This window comes from Acomys russatus, chromosome 3 (assembly GCF_903995435.1).
Source record: "Acomys russatus chromosome 3, mAcoRus1.1, whole genome shotgun sequence".
In the NCBI taxonomy this organism is placed as follows: domain Eukaryota; kingdom Metazoa; phylum Chordata; class Mammalia; order Rodentia; family Muridae; genus Acomys; species Acomys russatus.
The window spans coordinates 51,944,845-51,963,241 of NC_067139.1; the positions used below are offsets into that span (position 1 = coordinate 51,944,845).

Genomic DNA, 18,397 nt, shown 5'->3' on the forward strand with positions numbered 1-18,397 from the left:
ACACACACAGGTAACAGTAAAATAAAGGAGAAACTGCTCTACCGGGGACACAGGCTCCATAGAGAAGATGGACAGCAATCCCAGGCTGTAGTCTGAACAAGAACTGTAACCTCAGTGGGATTTGCTTTAGATTTACCCTCATCACCATTCACAGCACTCACCCTGCAAGTGAGAACACTCCAGGATGCTACACCAGTCACACTGAAGGATGAAGCCATGTGGCCATGTAGACAAGACAGGGGCAATGCAGCAGAAGGGAAGCTGCAGCCCACTGCCAGGCTCTGTGCACACTTTACTGTGAGCACAAAGCCACATTTGTTGTGAGATAGCTACTTAGGTTAGAGGAAGTTATCACTCATGCTTTAGAAATCCTCTTGGGTGCTTGTAATAAAACAAATGTTTTCTTTGAGGGTCTTTTATGTAAACCAATTGAATGATTTTCTTCTATGAGGACGAATGTGCTCTAGCACCGTCTGCCAAGAAATAAAATTTTATAACACCAATTCCAGTAAGTTATGTTTAAAAAGTGAAATGTATTCCCACAGAGAAGGCAAGGTCGTGGTAATGGGAGAAACTGAAATGCTTTGTAGTGGAATCCCTCTGCACTGTGCTAGCAGACACTTGTGACCCACCTTGCCAGCTGCTCTCTTCAGCATCTAAGGCTTCCTCAACCCCAGTCCCATTCCCAAACATGTGTAAGTGCTACCTCAAATGACTGAAACTAAGCAAGACCAAAAGAAGGTGTGTGCGTAGTCTACAGCTGGTGTGCTTACCAAGAGGTTTAGGATCCTGGGAAGCCAGGTGTGGTGGCACACACTTTTAATCCCAGTGCTCAGGAGAGGCAGGTGGATATCTTAAGTTCCAGGCTAGCCTGGTCTACACAGCAAGCTCCAGGCCAGCCAGGAGATCTTGTTCCAAAAATAGAATAAAAGACAACACATCCTGGGGCTGGAGAGATGGCTCAGTGGTTAAAAGTGTGTGCTGCTCTTCTAGAGGACCCAGGCTTGGTTCCCAGCACCTGTACTGGGGAGCTCAGAACACCTGGAGAACCTCAGCTTCAGGGGTCAACACTCCCTTCTGTGTACATGTGGCACATATAACATTTACGCTTATTCTCTCTCACCCATATATAAGTAAAAAATCAATCTTTAAAAAGAGAGAGAATTCTAGGAGTTAAGTAATTTTGCCTTAAAAGGACAAATGAAATAACTAATCACTTTTCAAGATAGATACAATGAAATCTTTTAACTGAGATTTAAAATTAAAAGTCATCGCCTTTTACTGTTACTACAGTTATCTACCTGTTTAGTGTGGTCGCCACAAACCTGAACTTGTACTGTTCAGTGAGTGATTACTGGCTGACCTTCCTATGTGCCCACTAGGCACATTTCAGACCTGATGATCACGCTACTCGGAAAACTTTCCGATAACCGCTTTCTGATCGCCCCCTTCTTGGTTCTCCAGCATGAACATCTGAGTGTGAGCAAGATGCCCAAGCTCCACACAAAGAGCTCTTCTTACACCCCTTTTTTCCTCGGGTTCTTCCCATTCACGAACCTTGTAAATACAGTGAGGTCTCCCAAACATCTCCAGAACATTCCTCAACTCCAACCCCCTAAATCTGACTCCTATCTGACACCTGGTGGGAATCAATTTCATACCTTACTTTGTCGGAGCAGCTGTTTCCAGCCTGACCTCCCAGCACACACAGCCCAGCTCTATGCCTGGTTCCTCACTCTCAGGGAAGTTGCCACTTTCTAGTCAACAGCAAGCCCACAAACTGGAAGACCCCTTTCTGCTCCTTTCTCATAACTCTGAAGTGCAATCCAAACAGGTCCAGGTGTTCTCCTACCATGTGGCACCACCTTTCCCATTACGCTCCATATACTGGGAGAGTCAGAAAAGCCCTTAAACCCACTGCTTAGGTAAGTGTCACTTGTGGCCTCAAAACCAAGAAAGGCTTCCCCAACTCCTCACTGAACCTGAATCTCCTGCTTCCCTCACTGAACCTCTGCTAGACGACTTTTACAGGACCTTCCTCTAGCGTCCTCCTTTCTTCTCATCTTCGAGGTCTTTGTTAAGTGTATTTAGAAGTCTTCTGCAGGTAACCCCCTCCCTGGCTCCCTACTGTGCTGGGTAGATTTATGTCAACTTGACACAAGTCATTTGGGATAGAGGGAACCCCAATTAAGAAACTGCTCTGCCAGCCTGACCTATGGGCAAGCCTGTGGCATTTTCTTGATTAATAATTGTGGGGGACCCAGATGACCATGGGTGGTGCAGGCCTGAGCTGGGTTCTGCGTTGTGTAAGGAAGCAGTCTGTAAAGCCACGAGAGGCAAGACAGATAGACAGCAGTGCTCTTCCACAGCTTCTGTTCCAGGTCCTGCCCTGACTTCCCTCAACAATGTGTGTGACCCCAAGTTGCATGGTCTTTATCACAGCAATAAACACCATACAAAAGACACCTACTAAAACCCAGTGGCACTGCAGACAAGAGCTCTGGTTTAGGCCCTACAGAGCAATGTCAGTACTCAACAATTTACCGTTGAAGCCACTGGAACCTGAGTTGATTACACTGCCGCCACTCTGCACATTTATCAGATGTAAAACATCTATTTTTTTTTTTTTTCTCCTAATAAGATTATCCCACTACTCTTTCTAGAGTTTTTTGCTTTCGAGGCAGTCTTACTCTGTAAGCCAGGTTATACCCAAACTCCGGGCACTCCACCTGCCTCAGACTCCCAAGTGTGTGATATACCAAATTAAGCTCAATGTCTCTTTCTCTAAGATTTGCTAGGTGCACACCCCACATCAGTTTTCTATCTCTCAGTTAAAACAGACTCAAATGCCTAGGGTCCTGACAACATTGTGACTGTCATATCAATGTTAAGAGCCCCACTGAGACCACGCCAATGGTTATTATCCTTTGAGCCAGTGCTGACACAAGCCAGGCTGGAGAAGTCTAATGCGATGCTTGTGGTCAAGCTGCTTCTCAACTCTACGAAAGAGTGAGGTGACATCAGCCCCTTTCTTCTCATCTGCCATTTTACCAACTTGTCACATTCAAGGCAGCACATTCTCTGACAAACAGAATTGGGTTTTAACAACTCTGAGCAAGACATTGCCCCAGGCAGTACACTGAGGAGACTTTCAGGCATATTCTCTGGACAGTCTCTGGCACTATTCCAGCAGGGCAGGAGACATCACCTTGGCCCCCAAAAAGCTTCCCCTCCACATAGAGTAATATGGATTCTGAAAAGCTATTCACAGTCATATGCATATTTTAAAGGAAAAAGTAGTTTGAACACAGCAGTTCTTGCATTAGGCTCTCAAGCAGAGGCTTGGTGAGCTTCTAGCCTCCAAGAGGAAGAAGTTGCCCAGGGGATGAGAGGGCAAGCTGCGGCAGTTACTGGGCCTTTTTAGAGTATGGCTAAGTAAGAGGATGAGTAAGAATAGGTTTCCTAAGAAAACCCTACTTCACTTTACTCGTAACAAGGGGTGCATCCGCTGTTTCACCTCTAACAAACAACTGTTTGGAACAGCTTTAGGGTACAGAAGCCCAATTTACTCAGCATCACTACTTCAGTGCTCACTTGCAGGCCCAGAGCAGGGAACTTTGTAAGATGGAAGCGTGTCCCCAGAGATATGATATTTTCTTTATTAGATGTGAAGAACAGATCACATCTTTTTATCATCCTGACTGAGGTCCAGTTCCTCTATAGCTCTGGAAGGATCCAAACTGCCAAGTTGGGGCCATGGCAGCTGTGAAACCATTTGAGAGCAACTTGCCCAACTCTCCCATTGTTTCCTAAAGAATGTAGTAAGATATTCCGGCAGCCCCTCAGGTCTACACCAGCCACTCATGCCTATGAATTGAACACACATGGGGAAATGGCGATCAACCATTTCTCAGGCACCGTAGGAATGCTAAGACAGAACAGTCCCTAGTCTCAAGGAGCTTAAAGGCCCCTGGGAAAGAACAGGCAGGAGGCAGGTGCTACTGCCTTTAGGGCCAAAGTGTTCATCACACACCAGAAGGGCTTCCAAGCCCACAGAGAGCTGTCCGGCCATCAAAATTTCAGGTTGTTAGCTTTTCAAAAGGAAACCTCTCTGCCAATAGCCTCAAATCAACATTCTACCCTCTTCTTTAGAACTGTGTTTTTAAAAATGTTTCAAGTCCTTCTGGGCCCTCCAACCTTCTGTTTGCTTTCCTCTCTTGGTCTATTTAAAACACACACACACACACACACACACACACACACACACACACACACACACACACACACTGTTTCTTGGCTTCCTCTTTTTCCAGGTCTTGTTTCTCTATCTTCATTTACATATACATATATTCAAAATATAGTTCTATTTGGAACTTGCTATGTAACCCAGGATTGCCTCCAACTCATGAGTCTCCTGCCTCAGTCTCCTCTGTGCTGTAACAATGGGATGTGATCAGCTTTTAGAACACTTCCTGGCCCTTGTCATTATAGCATTATTTCATACGCTTTGCCATCACAAATTTTCAAAACTCATGTGGACTTGCAAAGCCACCTCCAGCCTTAGCACCTCTGCCAAGGTCCTTGGATTTGACTGGAACATACTTAGCCACTTCCTGGAATCTGCTTCCTTTATACTTTGCGAGGTAAACAAAAGAACCATAAGTGTCCTGGTTAGCTTGATTGGTCAAGCAGACATCCTAGAATCATCTAAGTCACAAGTGAGCAAATGCCTAGATCATCTGTAGGGAATTGTCTTGTTGGTTGATATAGGAGGGCCCAGCCCACTGTAGGTGTCAGCATTCCTTAGGCAGGAAGCTACGTAAGCATTAGCCTGCATAAGCCAGCAAGCAGAATCCTCTATGGCTTCTGCCATATTTCCTTGGTTAGAGGTAATGCAGTGTAGAATAGCAAGCAGACAGACCTGCCTTCAGACTTCTACTTGAGTTCCTGTTCTGATGTGTCTTAGTGATAGACTGTAATAAACCCCTTTCTACCCTAGGTTGTTTTTGGTCATGGTATTTATCACAACAATGAAACTAGGAACTATACAAATATAAAGTTTTCATGGACAGCGTATGAGTACCGCACTACTCTCCCAGTGTCTTTTATGGCTCTAAAATCTTTCAAACTGAAAAGCTGAGGGAAACACATAGGCTCAGAACCATTCGTCTTTGCCTCTCGAGGAATTTATAATCTACTTAATTTGCATAATTTTACCTAAAAGCAGGCAGATCTGAGAGTTCAGTAATTGATTAACAATAAAGTCAAATATACTACTCAAATATTTCCTATTCTGTGGCAGAAACATGCTGGACATTATATATGATCCACAAAAGCTCTGGAGAGAGAACTTGCCTTCCCCAGCCACTTTTCCTGTGTTAAGGTTACGTGTTCCCCCAAACCCAGAACCCCTGCTTCCCTAGAGCAGCCCAGGCCTGCTTCTTCTGTGTCCGCCTCCTCTTCTCTCTACTCTAAAGGCTACTAGTTCCCAAACCTCTTTGGCCCCTAACCACACACACTATAGCACACACACTAAGTCTACTGCTTCCTACCCAACTGCATGTCTCTGTCCAAACTACTCCATAAAAATTTCATTTCCCAGGCCAGGCATGGTGGTGCACGCCTTTAATCCCAGCACAGAGGCAGGTGGTTCTAAACTAGCCTGGTCTACAGAGTGAGTTCCAGGACAGCCAGGGCTATATAGGGAAACCATGTCTGGAAAAACAACAAAACAAAACAAAAAATTCATTTCCCACTCAAAAATTTCAAAGATTCTCTAATGTCAAAATGAAATCCAAAACCTTTGGCCTGATTTCATCTCTTATTACATCTTCCCACTAGGTCTGTACTCTACAGCCCATGGCTTACGCGCCACATGACAGGCCTCTCTACTTGCCCTCTGCCACGTTTGCTGGCAGGTTCTTCCCTGAGTCTGCACCTCACTCTCCACCCTAGTTCCCGTCTCCTCCTTCGCAGATGCCCACATGGTGCAGCCTTGGCCCACACACCCAGGGCGAAGCTGCTCTCGCTCTTCTATACCTCCACAGCATGGCGCTCGCAGAAGTTACCTCAATATCTCACATTTCCACTTTCTTAGCACCTTTCATAAGTTATGAGCCACTTGAAAGTAGTTCCTTTTCATATACAATAAGCACATAAGAGTTTGTAACAGAGAATATCAGCACCTTTACAAAAATCTCTTAAACTAGAACATGTTAACAACAATATTGCTTTTATTGCATTTTAAAATATTTTTTTTCTTTTTGGTTTTTCGAGACAGGGTTTCTCTGTGCAGTCTTGGCTGTCCTGAACTCACTTTGCAGACCAGGCTGGCCTCAAACTCACAGAGATCAGCCTGCCTCTGCGTCCCAGTGCTAGGATTATAGGCGTGCACCACCACACCTGGCTCTAAAATAGTTTTTTTTTTTTAAGATGCATTTTATTTCTGTGTATGTTTCTGTGTAAGTGAATGTGGGTACTCCAAAGGCCACAAGAAAGCACTGGATCCCCTGGAGCTGGAATCTTCCCGCGTGGGTTCTGGAAACATCCCCAACTGAGCAGCAAGCCCTCTCAAACCCTGAGCCATCTCTCTAGCCTACTCAGGTTCTTCCTACATACACAAACCTACTACATAAGATTTAGCATTTAACACTGTAAGTGTACAACTCAGTGACATTAATTACATTTACAACATTGTATAACAACTGACACTACCTAGCTCCAATATGCTCACCATTCAGTATGGAAACTTCAAGGATTAATAACTCCTTACCAGCAGGCAAGGCAGGAGAATCACAAATCCAAAGCTAGCCTAGGTTACACAGCAGGAACCTGTCTCCAAAACAAGGGTGTGCTAGCATGTACAGTAATCTCAGCATTTGGAAAGTGGAAGCAGGAAGACTGAAGTTCAAAAACATCCTCCCTTAAACAGCAGGTTCAAGGTCGGCCTGAGCTAAAGACTGTCTTAAAAGAAAAGACTGGGCTTTCCAACACTATAATGTAGACAGGCTAAGCACTGGGCCCCTTTAATAGAGGGGAGTAGAAGGTTAAGAATTCTATGACAGGGGCTGGACAGATGGCTCAGAGGTTAAGAGCACTGCTCTGCCAGAGGTCCTGAGTTCAATTCCCAGCAACCACATGGTGGCTCACAACCATCTATAATGTGATATGATTCCCTCTTCTGGCCTGCAAGTGTACATGAAGGCAGGGCACTGTATATATAATAAATAAATCTTTAAAAAAAAAATAAGACAAGCAGCTGGGCAGTGGTGGTGCACGCCTTTAATCCCAGCGCTCACACTTGGGAGGCAGTGGCAGGTGGATCGCTGTGAGTTCAAGGCCAGCCTGATCTATAAAGCGAGTCCAGGACAGCCAAGGCTACACAGAGAGATCCTTTCTGGGACAGGGGGACAAGTGAATTCTAGACAAATGGACTGCTTGTTTTTCTGTTTTTTGAGACAAGGCCTTTCTGTGTAGCCTTTCCTGTCCTAGAACTCACACTGTAGATCAGGCTGGACTTGAACTCTGTTTTGTTTTTGTAAATGATGTTGTTTCACCACAAAACATCTTTAAAAGAAAAAAAAAATATTTTTCTAATTATGTAATACAACTGTTGGTAGGGAAGGTACTGACTGAATTTTACATATTCAAATAAAATAAAATTAAAACACTTGTCAAATATAGTAAAATTATATAAAGAAAAATCCAATTTTGCTACCCTCTCCCTGTATTTAAAATGCTTGATGACTTCTCAAAAGTACTTTATCTAAAATAACACCAACAAAATTCTGAATTTTGGGTTTCCAGTTACACTAGCTCACTCATAATACAGGCATTCCCATCAAATAAAACTAAAGTAGAAAGTACTTGGGCAAAATATGCCAGTTATGCTGAGTAAACTTACTGCCCAAAGACATTCGTGTTCAGTCATCCAATATAGTTAGTCAATTTAGCAAAGTCTAAGCCGTGGGCTACAAATAACAGCTACAAAACTGATCCTAGTGGCCCAAAGTTCATGAGCTATCTAGAAGGCATATTTTTTCTATCCTAAATAGAGCAAGCGTTATGGAATCATTACAGGAATCACAATAATATTTCCCCCTAAAAGATAGAGAAATATCATAACCAAATACATTGTAAATTACAGAAATATTTCATTCACTATATAGACACAGAGACACACACACACACATATGCATCCCGGAGGGGGGAGAGAGAGAGAGAGATTCAAACATACCACTATATAGCTTGATGGCTGAAAGTAAGAATTTAATGTGCATGACAATATAAAGCAATTAATATTTTTACAAAGTCCCTAGGGACTGGAGATGCCTGAGTAGTTAAGAGTGTTGCTGATATGGAAGGAACCCAAATTCTAGTCCCAGAATTCATGATGGGCAGTTCAGGCTGCCTGTAACTCCAGGGATCAATGCCTTCTCTTGACCTCCATAGGCAGATCCCACACACACACACTGAAACCCATACTCAGAAACACATGTGCACATGTAATTTATTAAAAAATAATCTACTTAACACAATGATTACCTTTTCTCATGCAAGATATTTAACAACTGAAATTCACATAAGTTTTGAAGATCAGTAATATCGAATCCAAACTGCTTAGTCAAGCACTGACACTAGTGAGCCCAAGCAGCACAGGTGCTCTGGGGAGGAGCTCTCATGTACATATAATAAGCAGCTATCCACTGGGAAGATGCTGTGTGCTACTGCTGTGCTTTAAGAAAGTAGTGTATCTACATTTAAAACTATACAACTGATGGAAAGAAGTTCTGGGAAGGGTAAAGAATATCTAAATGCATTAAGTGAAAGCCAATCATTTAGCTTATAATCAATGAAACTACCATTTCACTAGGATCTACTGAGTCTTTATGCTGAGGGTAACACCAGAAAAAAAATTTTAATATGTACATTTAATATATTTAATTCACACATCTTAATTGGAAGCTGACTTCAAAAAGCATCCAAGCTAATTTATCTACTCTGTCCCAACAATAAAGGCCATCAACATATTAAATAATTACCCTTACCTAGGCTAGTGAAATGGCTCAACAGGTAGACACTTGCCGCCAAGCCTGACAATCTGAGTTCATTCCTTAAGACCCAGATGCTAGGATTCTGCTAGTTCTCCCCTGACACCCATACACATGCAGTAGCACATATGCATCAGCACACATATACAAAATGAATAAATGTTATTTTTAATTGGTTTTAAATTCTCTACAGGAGGTAGTACAAAATATAAAACCAAACTCAGACAAGAGCCCAGGACAGAAACTACAACATAACAGAAGGCAACCAAAAAGCAGAAACTCAAATTCTTACCACTTAACACAGTGGTTCTCAATCTGTGGGTTGTGACTCCCTGTCACAGGGATCACATATCAGATATCCTGCATATCAGATATGTACATTATGATTCATAACAATAGCAAAATAACAACTACAAAGTAGCATCAGAAATATTCTTATGGTTGGGGGTTACCACAACATGAGAAACAGTATTAAAGGGTCTGCATTAGGAAGGTTAAGAACCACTGACTTAGCCGAGCGTGGTGGTGCACACCTTTAATCCCAGCACTCACACTTGGGAGGCAGAGGCAGGCGGATCTCTGTAAGTTTGAGGCCAGCCTGGTCTACAAAGTGAGTCCAGGATGCCAGGGCTACACGAAGAAACCCTGTCTCGAAAAGAAAGAAGGAAAGAAAGAAAGAAAGAAAGAGAGAGAGAGAGAGAGAGAGAGAGAACCACTGACTTAAAAAGTCCAGTGGGGGTGGGGGGTGGGGGAGACTGGAAAGATGGGTCAGTGGTTAAGAGCAATGGCTGCTCTTCCAGAGGACCTGGGTTCAAGTCCCAGCAACCACATGACAGCTCCTAACTGCCTGTAACTCCTGCTCCAGGGGATCTGAGACCCACAGACGAACATACTTGCAGGCAAAATATCAGTACACTTGAAATTTAAAAAGATAAAGAAAAAGAAAGAAAGAAAGGTTCAGTGGGGAATAGCTCCAGAAATCAAAGAAGCTGCTATTTGTAAAGGACAGCTTTATACACCCTTTTGCAAAATAAAGATATCTATTCTGTTCTGAGAATTCACACTCTCCCCAACATATTTAAGCCTGGTAAGATCTATCATCCCAGCATCCAGTGTAGATCACCTCAGCCCCAGGGGATGTTCAAAGGTCTCAGCTTGAAGGCTGATTATGAGAAATGTACAAAGAAGAAAGTCCTTCATGCTCACAAACACAAACCTCTCAGAGATGAACCCTGCAACAACATGAACTCAAGTATACTTATCCTGATTCTAAAAAATGATTAATCTCATAAAAATCTTCAAATTGTTTACAGTTTTAAATTTGATAGCACTTATTCAGAAGAAAGCCACTGTATGTTTGAGTAAGTGATACTTGGGTTGAAGCATATAATACGATCAGTTAGAGCTGTCTGAACTCACAGGAGACACACGCAGGGGAGACAACACCAACAGCAGCGGCAGCTACAGCACAGACCTACCGTAGGGAATGTTCGCGGCTGCACACAAACAACCAGGGGAAGCTTTGGACTTCCACCTAAACTGCTTAGTATTTCTCCACCTTCTCAACCACTGAAAAAATGATCAGCCACAAAAGAAGTCCTTGAGAGTAATTAGGGGCTCAGTTAAAGAACCTGTTTAAAAGCATCTTACTGGGGAGCATAGCTAAGTTGGTAAAGTGCATGCTTGAGGTCCTGAGTTTAGTCTGGCATAAAGCCAGCATGGCACCTCACACCTGTAATGCCAGCACTAGGGGGAAGGTAAAGACAGGAGGAACAGAAACTTAAGGCTACCCTCGGCTACTCATCAAGTCTGAGGCTAGCCTGAAGAGCCTATCTCAAAAAAAAAGTACCTAATCTCAAAATGACTTCCTTACAAGTAAGGACAAAATTTCAAAAAGTAACACAGATCAGATCAACATTACAAACAAATTATACAAACTAGAATAATAGAGTGGGCTGCACTGCTCAGTGGGGACCAAGCTTACAGCTCAAGCTGGGCAGGCTGAGCTGGGTCCCAGGAACAACCCCACAAGGCTGCCCTTACCTTCCCCAGCACACAGCATGCAGTCCCACAGAAAAACACCTAAGTTCACTCTGAGTGCACCAACCATGGCCTTCAGACATGAGTGTGAAGAGCAAAATACTTCACTTAGCCTCCATCCTGAATGTCTGCACACACTCACTGTGTGTATCTACTAAGTATTTGACAGTAACCCCTACCTGTAAACTTAAAGCACCGATGAAATCTCACCTTCCATTCAAGGGGGATCCTGTTCCTACTAACTTTTTTAAGATCTTCATGATTCAAGTATCAATTTTAGACAAACCATCATGACTTCTTACCACCTTGACTCAAAAAATGCAAAAGTGGTGATTTTATAAATCCACTCGGCCAACACACGCTTTGAAAGCTGGCTTCAACTGCTTTCACACTGAAACACTCAGATATATGCTCAGTCTGAATTAAGTAACATCAAACAAAAGCCACCATTTTTTAAGAGTTCAAAATTTAAAGCAAAATTGTTCTATAAAGCCACCAATTATTTCCTGGATTGCTTTGCTAAAGTCAACACAAAATTACATAGGATGGAGTAGGTGTGAGGCCCCAGCTTGCTTTCACTACACACTCCAGCATCTCACGGGAACTGCAATGAGCCTATCCCAGCAAGGCAATCCTAACCTAAAATGTCTAAAGCTGCACGTGCGAACGCTGAAGTCACCATAGCTAGTATACACCTTCCTAACTCTCCTAGCTTCACAGCTTTGCTTCCTATACACAAGTGCCCACTCCATGCAAATCCAGTACTTCTCCACAGTTCTGAGCCCCTGCATGCCACACCCATACATACCAATACATTTCATCAGCTATTTGATGTTAGCACCTAAACAAGCAAAGGCCATAGAAGAAAAGCAACATTCTATAATAGAAAGAAAACCCAAAACAGAAGTTAAGAAAAAATTAACAAGGCAGCTCACCTGCAGTTTGGTGGTGGGTCTAAAGTGATGTCCGCCAGCTCCTTCTGGATCCTAGGAGATCAGGAAACAGAATTAGTTGGAGGCCCTCCCAAAACCAGGTCTTGGAAGCCCACCTTACTCCAGAGGAAGGAGAGGACATCCAGGCGTCCCCATGTTGGGGAGATGCTCCAGTGCAGGGGAGAAGCTTGAGAGCTCTCCCACCCTCAACAGTATGGGGCTTCCAATGCTGCCAAGCACACAAGGGCAGCTGTCCTGGATGTTTTCCGCTTACTCAATTTAAAATTGTCTCCATTGCTGTTTTCCTCAAACTTCCCAGCATCTCACCCATGAATGTAAAAGTCATTAAGCTGAGCTGAGTCGGCCCTGGGACTCCCAGACTCTGCACCCGGCAGCTGTAGTCCTGCAGTCCTGTAGCTCTTGCCCCAGCTCGCTCCCACCTCCCAAACCCCAGTCCCTCTAGTACCAAGAGTCTGCAGTGCCGGGCCTATTGGTCCGCTATACACAGTCACTTCACATGCCAGCCCACCCCTCGACCAGGCCCATAGTTTTGAGTCTCCAGCGGAGCATGACCCCTCAGGTTGTAACCCTATTCCGCAACACTCCCCCCCCCCCCTTCCCATGAGGCCGGGACCCCTCCCAAAGGACAGCAGCGCCCTCCCACCCCGCAGGTCGGGACCTCGCACACCAGCGCCCCCCGCAGGTCAGAATCTCGCACACCAGCGCCTGCCGACAGGTCCGGACCTCGCGGACAGCAGTACATCGCACCGCCGGCCGGAACCTGCACATCAGCGCCCTCAGCAGGTCAGGACTTCTCAGACCCGGACCCTAAAGGGGCGAAGTGGCCTACCGGCAAAGCCAACATGGCCGCTCGGCCCTAGTGACCGCCACCGTCAAGGGTCGAGCGGCTCAGTTAGTGCTGAGCGGAGCTGAGGGCGGCCGGATCCCTCGGAGGCCCCGCACAGGTGCAACGGCCACCTGCGCCCGCCGGCTCCCAGCCCCCAACTTCCCGGGCACCCCGGGCGGGCGAGCCCCAGCCCGCAGGCCCGCAGTAGCCTCCCGCACCTCCTCACTTCACAAAGAGCCCATCCCCCACCCCTAGGCCGAAGCCACTGACAGTTCACACGGAGCCCTGGCCTTTGTCTTCTGCTTACCTAGGCGCTTAGACGAACTTTGGGGGCCTTAAGCTGCTTCTCCTACAGGGAGACTATTTTTATAACTTCTCCTAACGGGCTGTTGCAACTTAAAAATCCACCAAGGCAGCTAGTAAAAGGCAATCTGAACGACAATGGAGGTTTTTTGCCTTTCCAAAGATTTTCGGAGGGTAGGAAGCGGCCAGCTGTAACGCACTGACTTTTTAAAACTGGCACTTCTTCCACGTTAAAAGGAAAAACAAACTGAGTGATGACTGGGGAAGTTCTTCAAACTTTCCTATTGAAGGGCACTTCCTGTGCCTACAAACGTGGTCCAGTTTAGAACACCCAGTCTCTACCGACATCTACTAGTGTCCTGCTAAATTCTACTGCTTCCAGTATGCACTTCAGCCCCCATACATTTTCATCTGCTGTTTCATTCACATCTGGAAGTTAAACTAAAATTTGAAGCACTAGTTTCTGGATCCTTGCACCGATGGGAATTGACAATTTTCAGATCTGTCAGAAAGCAAACATGTCCTCCCTACCTGTGAAAGGACAGTTGCTACTTCAGTACTTACAAGGCTGGTTGAGATAGCTCACAGCCTTAGGTGCTCACCACCCTACTAATGAGTTCAGTCCCTGTGGAGGGAGAAAACGAACTCTAGCAATTTGGCCCCTGACCTCTACACATGTGCCCTGAGACGCCAGAACCCACACATACCATATGAATATACACAAAATAAATTATAGTATTTTAAAGTGTAATTCCAGGCGGGTTTTACCCATTGACTCTCAAACACCACCAGAGATCTGCCAGTGACTCAGACGCCAGTTCCAAGAGTGAATGCAGCTCTACCCACTCTGCACTGGTGCTTCCCCTACCTTTGGCTTAGAAACCACTTTGTACCATGAATGAAACTCCTCAGTCGGCCGAGTTAGGTTTCCACACCAATTCCTGGTACACGGGCCCCTTCCAACTCCATGGGCAGCACCTATCTTCCAAACCAATGTGTTTCAGCCCCAGTCCTAATCTCTCCCTTTCATCCTCTCCTAGAGAGACTTTCTGGTGTTAACCTTAGCTGCTCTGCTTTAACACAAAAAGTCACTGTTTTAATTTGCTGCATTAAAAGACACCTAAAACATGTTAGTTTACAGGCAAAGTTATTATTTACTGTTTCCCGGCTTCCATGTCCTACTGCTAACAGTTCTTTATAGGCTGTTTCCATCCAAATAAGGCTTCATGTAGTCCAGGCTGGAATGGAGTGACGATGGATGTTTCTAACTTCCTTAGCACACAAGACTAACAGCATCCACAGGAAAAGCCAGCAATTTGTTCCAAACCGACAAAAAGCAAACTGCTTTCATACCTGTCTGTTTTCTTCCCAACATAGTCACAAGCACACTGGATTTCTAGCCCCACCAACCACCAGCTAATGGCCTGCACTGGGGCACTGGGGCAAGGCAGGTCAAAAGCAGATGATAATGGAGAGCTGATGAGGGCTGGAATGGAGAAGAGCCATCCTAAGCAAAAAGGGTTGAACAAGGCCAGGCTCAAGGAGACTCACAGGGGCTCGATCAAAGCCCCCGGAGAGGCTGCGATACAACCAAAGCACTGAAAATGAGACCAGTCAGACCAAGGCATCGGCACTTCTCTCAAGACCTGAGCACTAACCATTTAAAATGAACTGACGTCACTACATCAGTCCAGTTAGGTCACTAAGACAGCAAACCAAATTTCTGAATTTCAGGTCAGGGAAAACGATAGAGCACACTGTCGGTTTCTGAGTTCCAGGCTCACTACCCAGCAGAGAGATCCAAAGCTATTTAGATTTTCCATTTCATTTTAAGTTCTTTTAAGAATTGCCCCCCCCCCCCCACACACACACACACAACCCAGTCTCCATTCCTGACTATGGTCAATTATCTCACCAGAGAGGGATTTATTGAAGGATGTCAGGAGTTCCCAGGTATCTGCTTGAGATTATTTGCTGGATCTCAGGGATCAGATGTTACTTAAGGGTGACAGAGGCAAAGTTTCCACACTTGGTGTACAAGTGGCTCACTTCTGTAACCTCAGCAATCAAGAGGTGGAGACAAGAGTTCAAGGCCAGCCTAGGCTATACAATGCGACCCTGTCTAATCAAACAGCTGTGAGGTGGTGGCACATGTCTTTGATCCCAGCACTGGGGAGGCAGAGGCAATTGGATCTCTTTGGAGGCCAGTCTGGTCTGCAGGGAAAGTTCTAGGTCAGCCAGGGCTACACAGAAGAAACCCTGTCTAGAAACCACCACTGAAGTCCTTAAACAGAAAACAAAAACAAAAACAAAACTCCCAACACTGCAAAAAACCTGAAACAACCATTTTAGTCACTCCCTCAACTCTCCAAACGGGAAAAGGCTCTTCAAATTCCTCCAGAAAACATCACCTAAATTTCTTAAGTGCTAATGGAAGTAAGTTATTCCTTAAGCAATTTATGGGGAAAGCTCTATTCAGAAAACACCATCCCTGCAACAGGTGAAGAGAAGGAAAGATGGTCAGAATTCATTTTGACCTGAGAAGGTATTGCTTAGTTTTGACAGTTGCTAGAAAGGGTATTAATTACCAAGTTGGATGACAGCCTGGGGGGAGGGGGGACTCACAGACCCCTGACTACCAGGAGGGAAGATTCTGAAATCACATTAAGAGTCACTCATAAAAGTAATGAGGATTCTGGAAACTTCAACAAGAAATGGTCGAGGCCAACCACAACTGCTGCATTCGGACAAGGGCATTACCAAAACCAGAAACAGCGAACAGTGGAGAACACTGGTGGGATTCCCATGGCCCATTTTTCCTGCCTGAGAACGCACGGGAGACTGTCGTTGGGGCCACCCTTCCTGACATGCAGCACGAGGAACTGGGAAGCTCTGACGCCTGTGGAGAAAGGAGTGGGATACCTCTTGGCGCTGGTGGAGAGGAGCTTCGAGTTTTTGCTCATGTTGACTTTACTCTCCTTCTTCTTGGGGGTGCTGGCTTCTTTCTCGGTCTGCTGGTTGGAGGACGAAGATGAGGAGGAGCTGGTGCTGGCCCTCGAATCGTCATCCGACATAGCGAACCCCCCACCCCACCCCGCGAACGGCCCCTGCAGGGGGGAGGAAACAAAACAGAAACACAGACCATGCAGGCGCTGCTGCAAAGAGGGAACTCCGCTGTCAGGAGGGCGCGGGCCGGGCCACCCCCGCCGCCCTGCAGAGGATCGGGGGGCCCACCGCTGCACCGGCCGAAGGGACTCGGGGCCGCGGTCGCGCGGGGGCGGCCCGCGTAAGGGCCGGGAGCTGCCGCCACCGCCGTCCCCGAGGCCTCCCGGGGTCCGCTCGAGTTCCGCGAGGTCGGGACGAGCCGGGCGGGGACGGTGGGTGAGGAAGCCGAGAGTGGGCCGCGTGGGCCGCGGGGACACGGCGCCCGGCCAGGCCTGGCCACGCGGGGCTGCGCTCGCAGGCCGGCGCGCACAATGCGCCCGGGCGGGCGGGTCCCCGCGGGGACCGGGCCGAGCTGACAGTTCGCGCGGCCCCCGCCGCCCCGGCCCTCCGCGCCCCCCGGCCCGGCCCGGCTGCCCGCGGCCCGGCGCCGCCGCCCGCCCCCAACCCCAGGCCCCGCGGCCCGCCCTGGGGGCCCCCCCCGCACCTCTCTTTGTGTCTGGCTGCTCCGTGCCGCCGCCGCGGCTGCTGCTGCGGCTGCGGCTGGGCCTGGCCACTCGTGTCTCGCTCTCGCTGGGAGAGAAGCGGAAGTGCAGCAACAGCAACTATTAACCAGGCAATGGCTTCCCCGGCCGCACACGCTCCGCGCCACTCCTCCTCTCCGCCCCGCCCCGCCCCGCGCCCCTCCCCCGCCGCACCTGGGGGCCGTAGCCCGGGAGCCCCGAGCGACCCTGGCGTGGCCTCGGGACCCGGCGGCGGGCGGAGTCGGGCAGGAGGTGGGGGGGTGGGCGACGCCTGCTGCCTGGAGGGACCCAAGGTGACCAAGGGAAGTTCTTCCCTGGAGGGCTTTGGGAAAGGGCGAGGGGGTGAGGTGGCTGGCGTCGGGAAAAGATGGTACTCTCCAGGCGAGGACTTTGACTCCTCCTCAAAAGTGGTCGGTTTAAAGAGAGAAGGAGAAAGAAAGAAAATCCCCTAACAGGGTTTTCCTTTGGGCTGACACTTGTTTCTCCCTCTGGCAATTGCGTGCTAGGAGCAGAGGTCACGCCTGTGAGAAAAATCCCAGACTAGGTTTCTGTTCAGGACACCAGGCATGTACAATTTTACTTTACGTACCTCCTCTTCACTTGTTATAGAAAAGGATGTGGGGTTTTTGTTGTTGGTTTTTTTTTTTTTTTTTTTTTTCCTAATGTATGCGATTGGAGTTCGTGACAGGTAACTGCTATCTGAAACCCGGCTTGCAGATTGTAATATCACTAGGAATAAACCTTAAACCTATGATTTTTGACAGGAGTAGGAATTCTTAAATTACATATAAAGTCTCAGTTTTAGAAATTGAAGGAAAGTTCTAGAAAGCGCCCTACTTTCTCTTTTTGCTCCAATATGATGCCGTTCAAATAATATTTTTAGAATAATCACACAGCAATATCACTAAGTCGCTCCTTGCTTGGCACTGTACCAGATTTTATTTTATTTATTTATTTGGTTTTTCGAGACAGGGTTTCTCTGTGTAGCCTTGGCTGTCCTAGACTAACTTTGTAGAGCAGGCTGGCCTTGAACTCACAGCAATCCTGCCTCTGCCTCCCGAGTGCTGGGATTAAAGGCGTGCACCACCACACCCGGTTCCTAGATTTTATTTTTAAAAACATTCCACCATTAAATTAGGACTTTGTTTATCACCTATTTGTCGTTTACCCTGAAGGGAACAGACCCCAGCCATCCAAGTACAAGGTGTCACACACACAAGATCCTGTGTACAGCAGATAACCACTCAGGTTTCCCATGGTCCACTTTCTATGATCTCATTCAAATTGTCATTGCTTGCCATGACAGTGGCTTCAGTCACCATGACACATGATAGAAAGGACGCTCGTAGCATATCCAGGACCCAGAAGAGCAGACTTTCTCACTCTCCAGCTAAACCCTTTCTAGCCTTCCATCTGAAACTCCAGCTGTGTTAAGAGTCATAAAATAGTCTTTAAGGAAACCTGTATCTAGCAAGACTTCTCTTCAAACTGTGTGTAAGATTACTGGTAAGACTTCTTACTGGTCATCGTTTGAGGCGC

General features: G+C 46.5%; 1 protein-coding gene across 1 annotated transcript in view; it reads right to left on the reverse strand.

Moving 5' to 3' along the window:
* The window catches only part of Ube2e1 (ubiquitin conjugating enzyme E2 E1), a 47,362-nt gene extending 30,381 nt beyond the window's left edge, over positions 1-16,981 (reverse strand). The window contains exons 1-3 of the mRNA XM_051140307.1: positions 16,822-16,981; positions 16,095-16,279; positions 12,026-12,076 (exon numbers count right to left, since the gene is read on the reverse strand). Of these exons, the coding sequence (XP_050996264.1) occupies positions 12,026-12,076; positions 16,095-16,246 (203 nt within the window). The 5' untranslated portion in view covers positions 16,247-16,279; positions 16,822-16,981. The remainder of the gene's footprint in view (positions 1-12,025; positions 12,077-16,094; positions 16,280-16,821) is intronic.
* Positions 16,982-18,397: the final 1,416 nt, after the last annotated feature.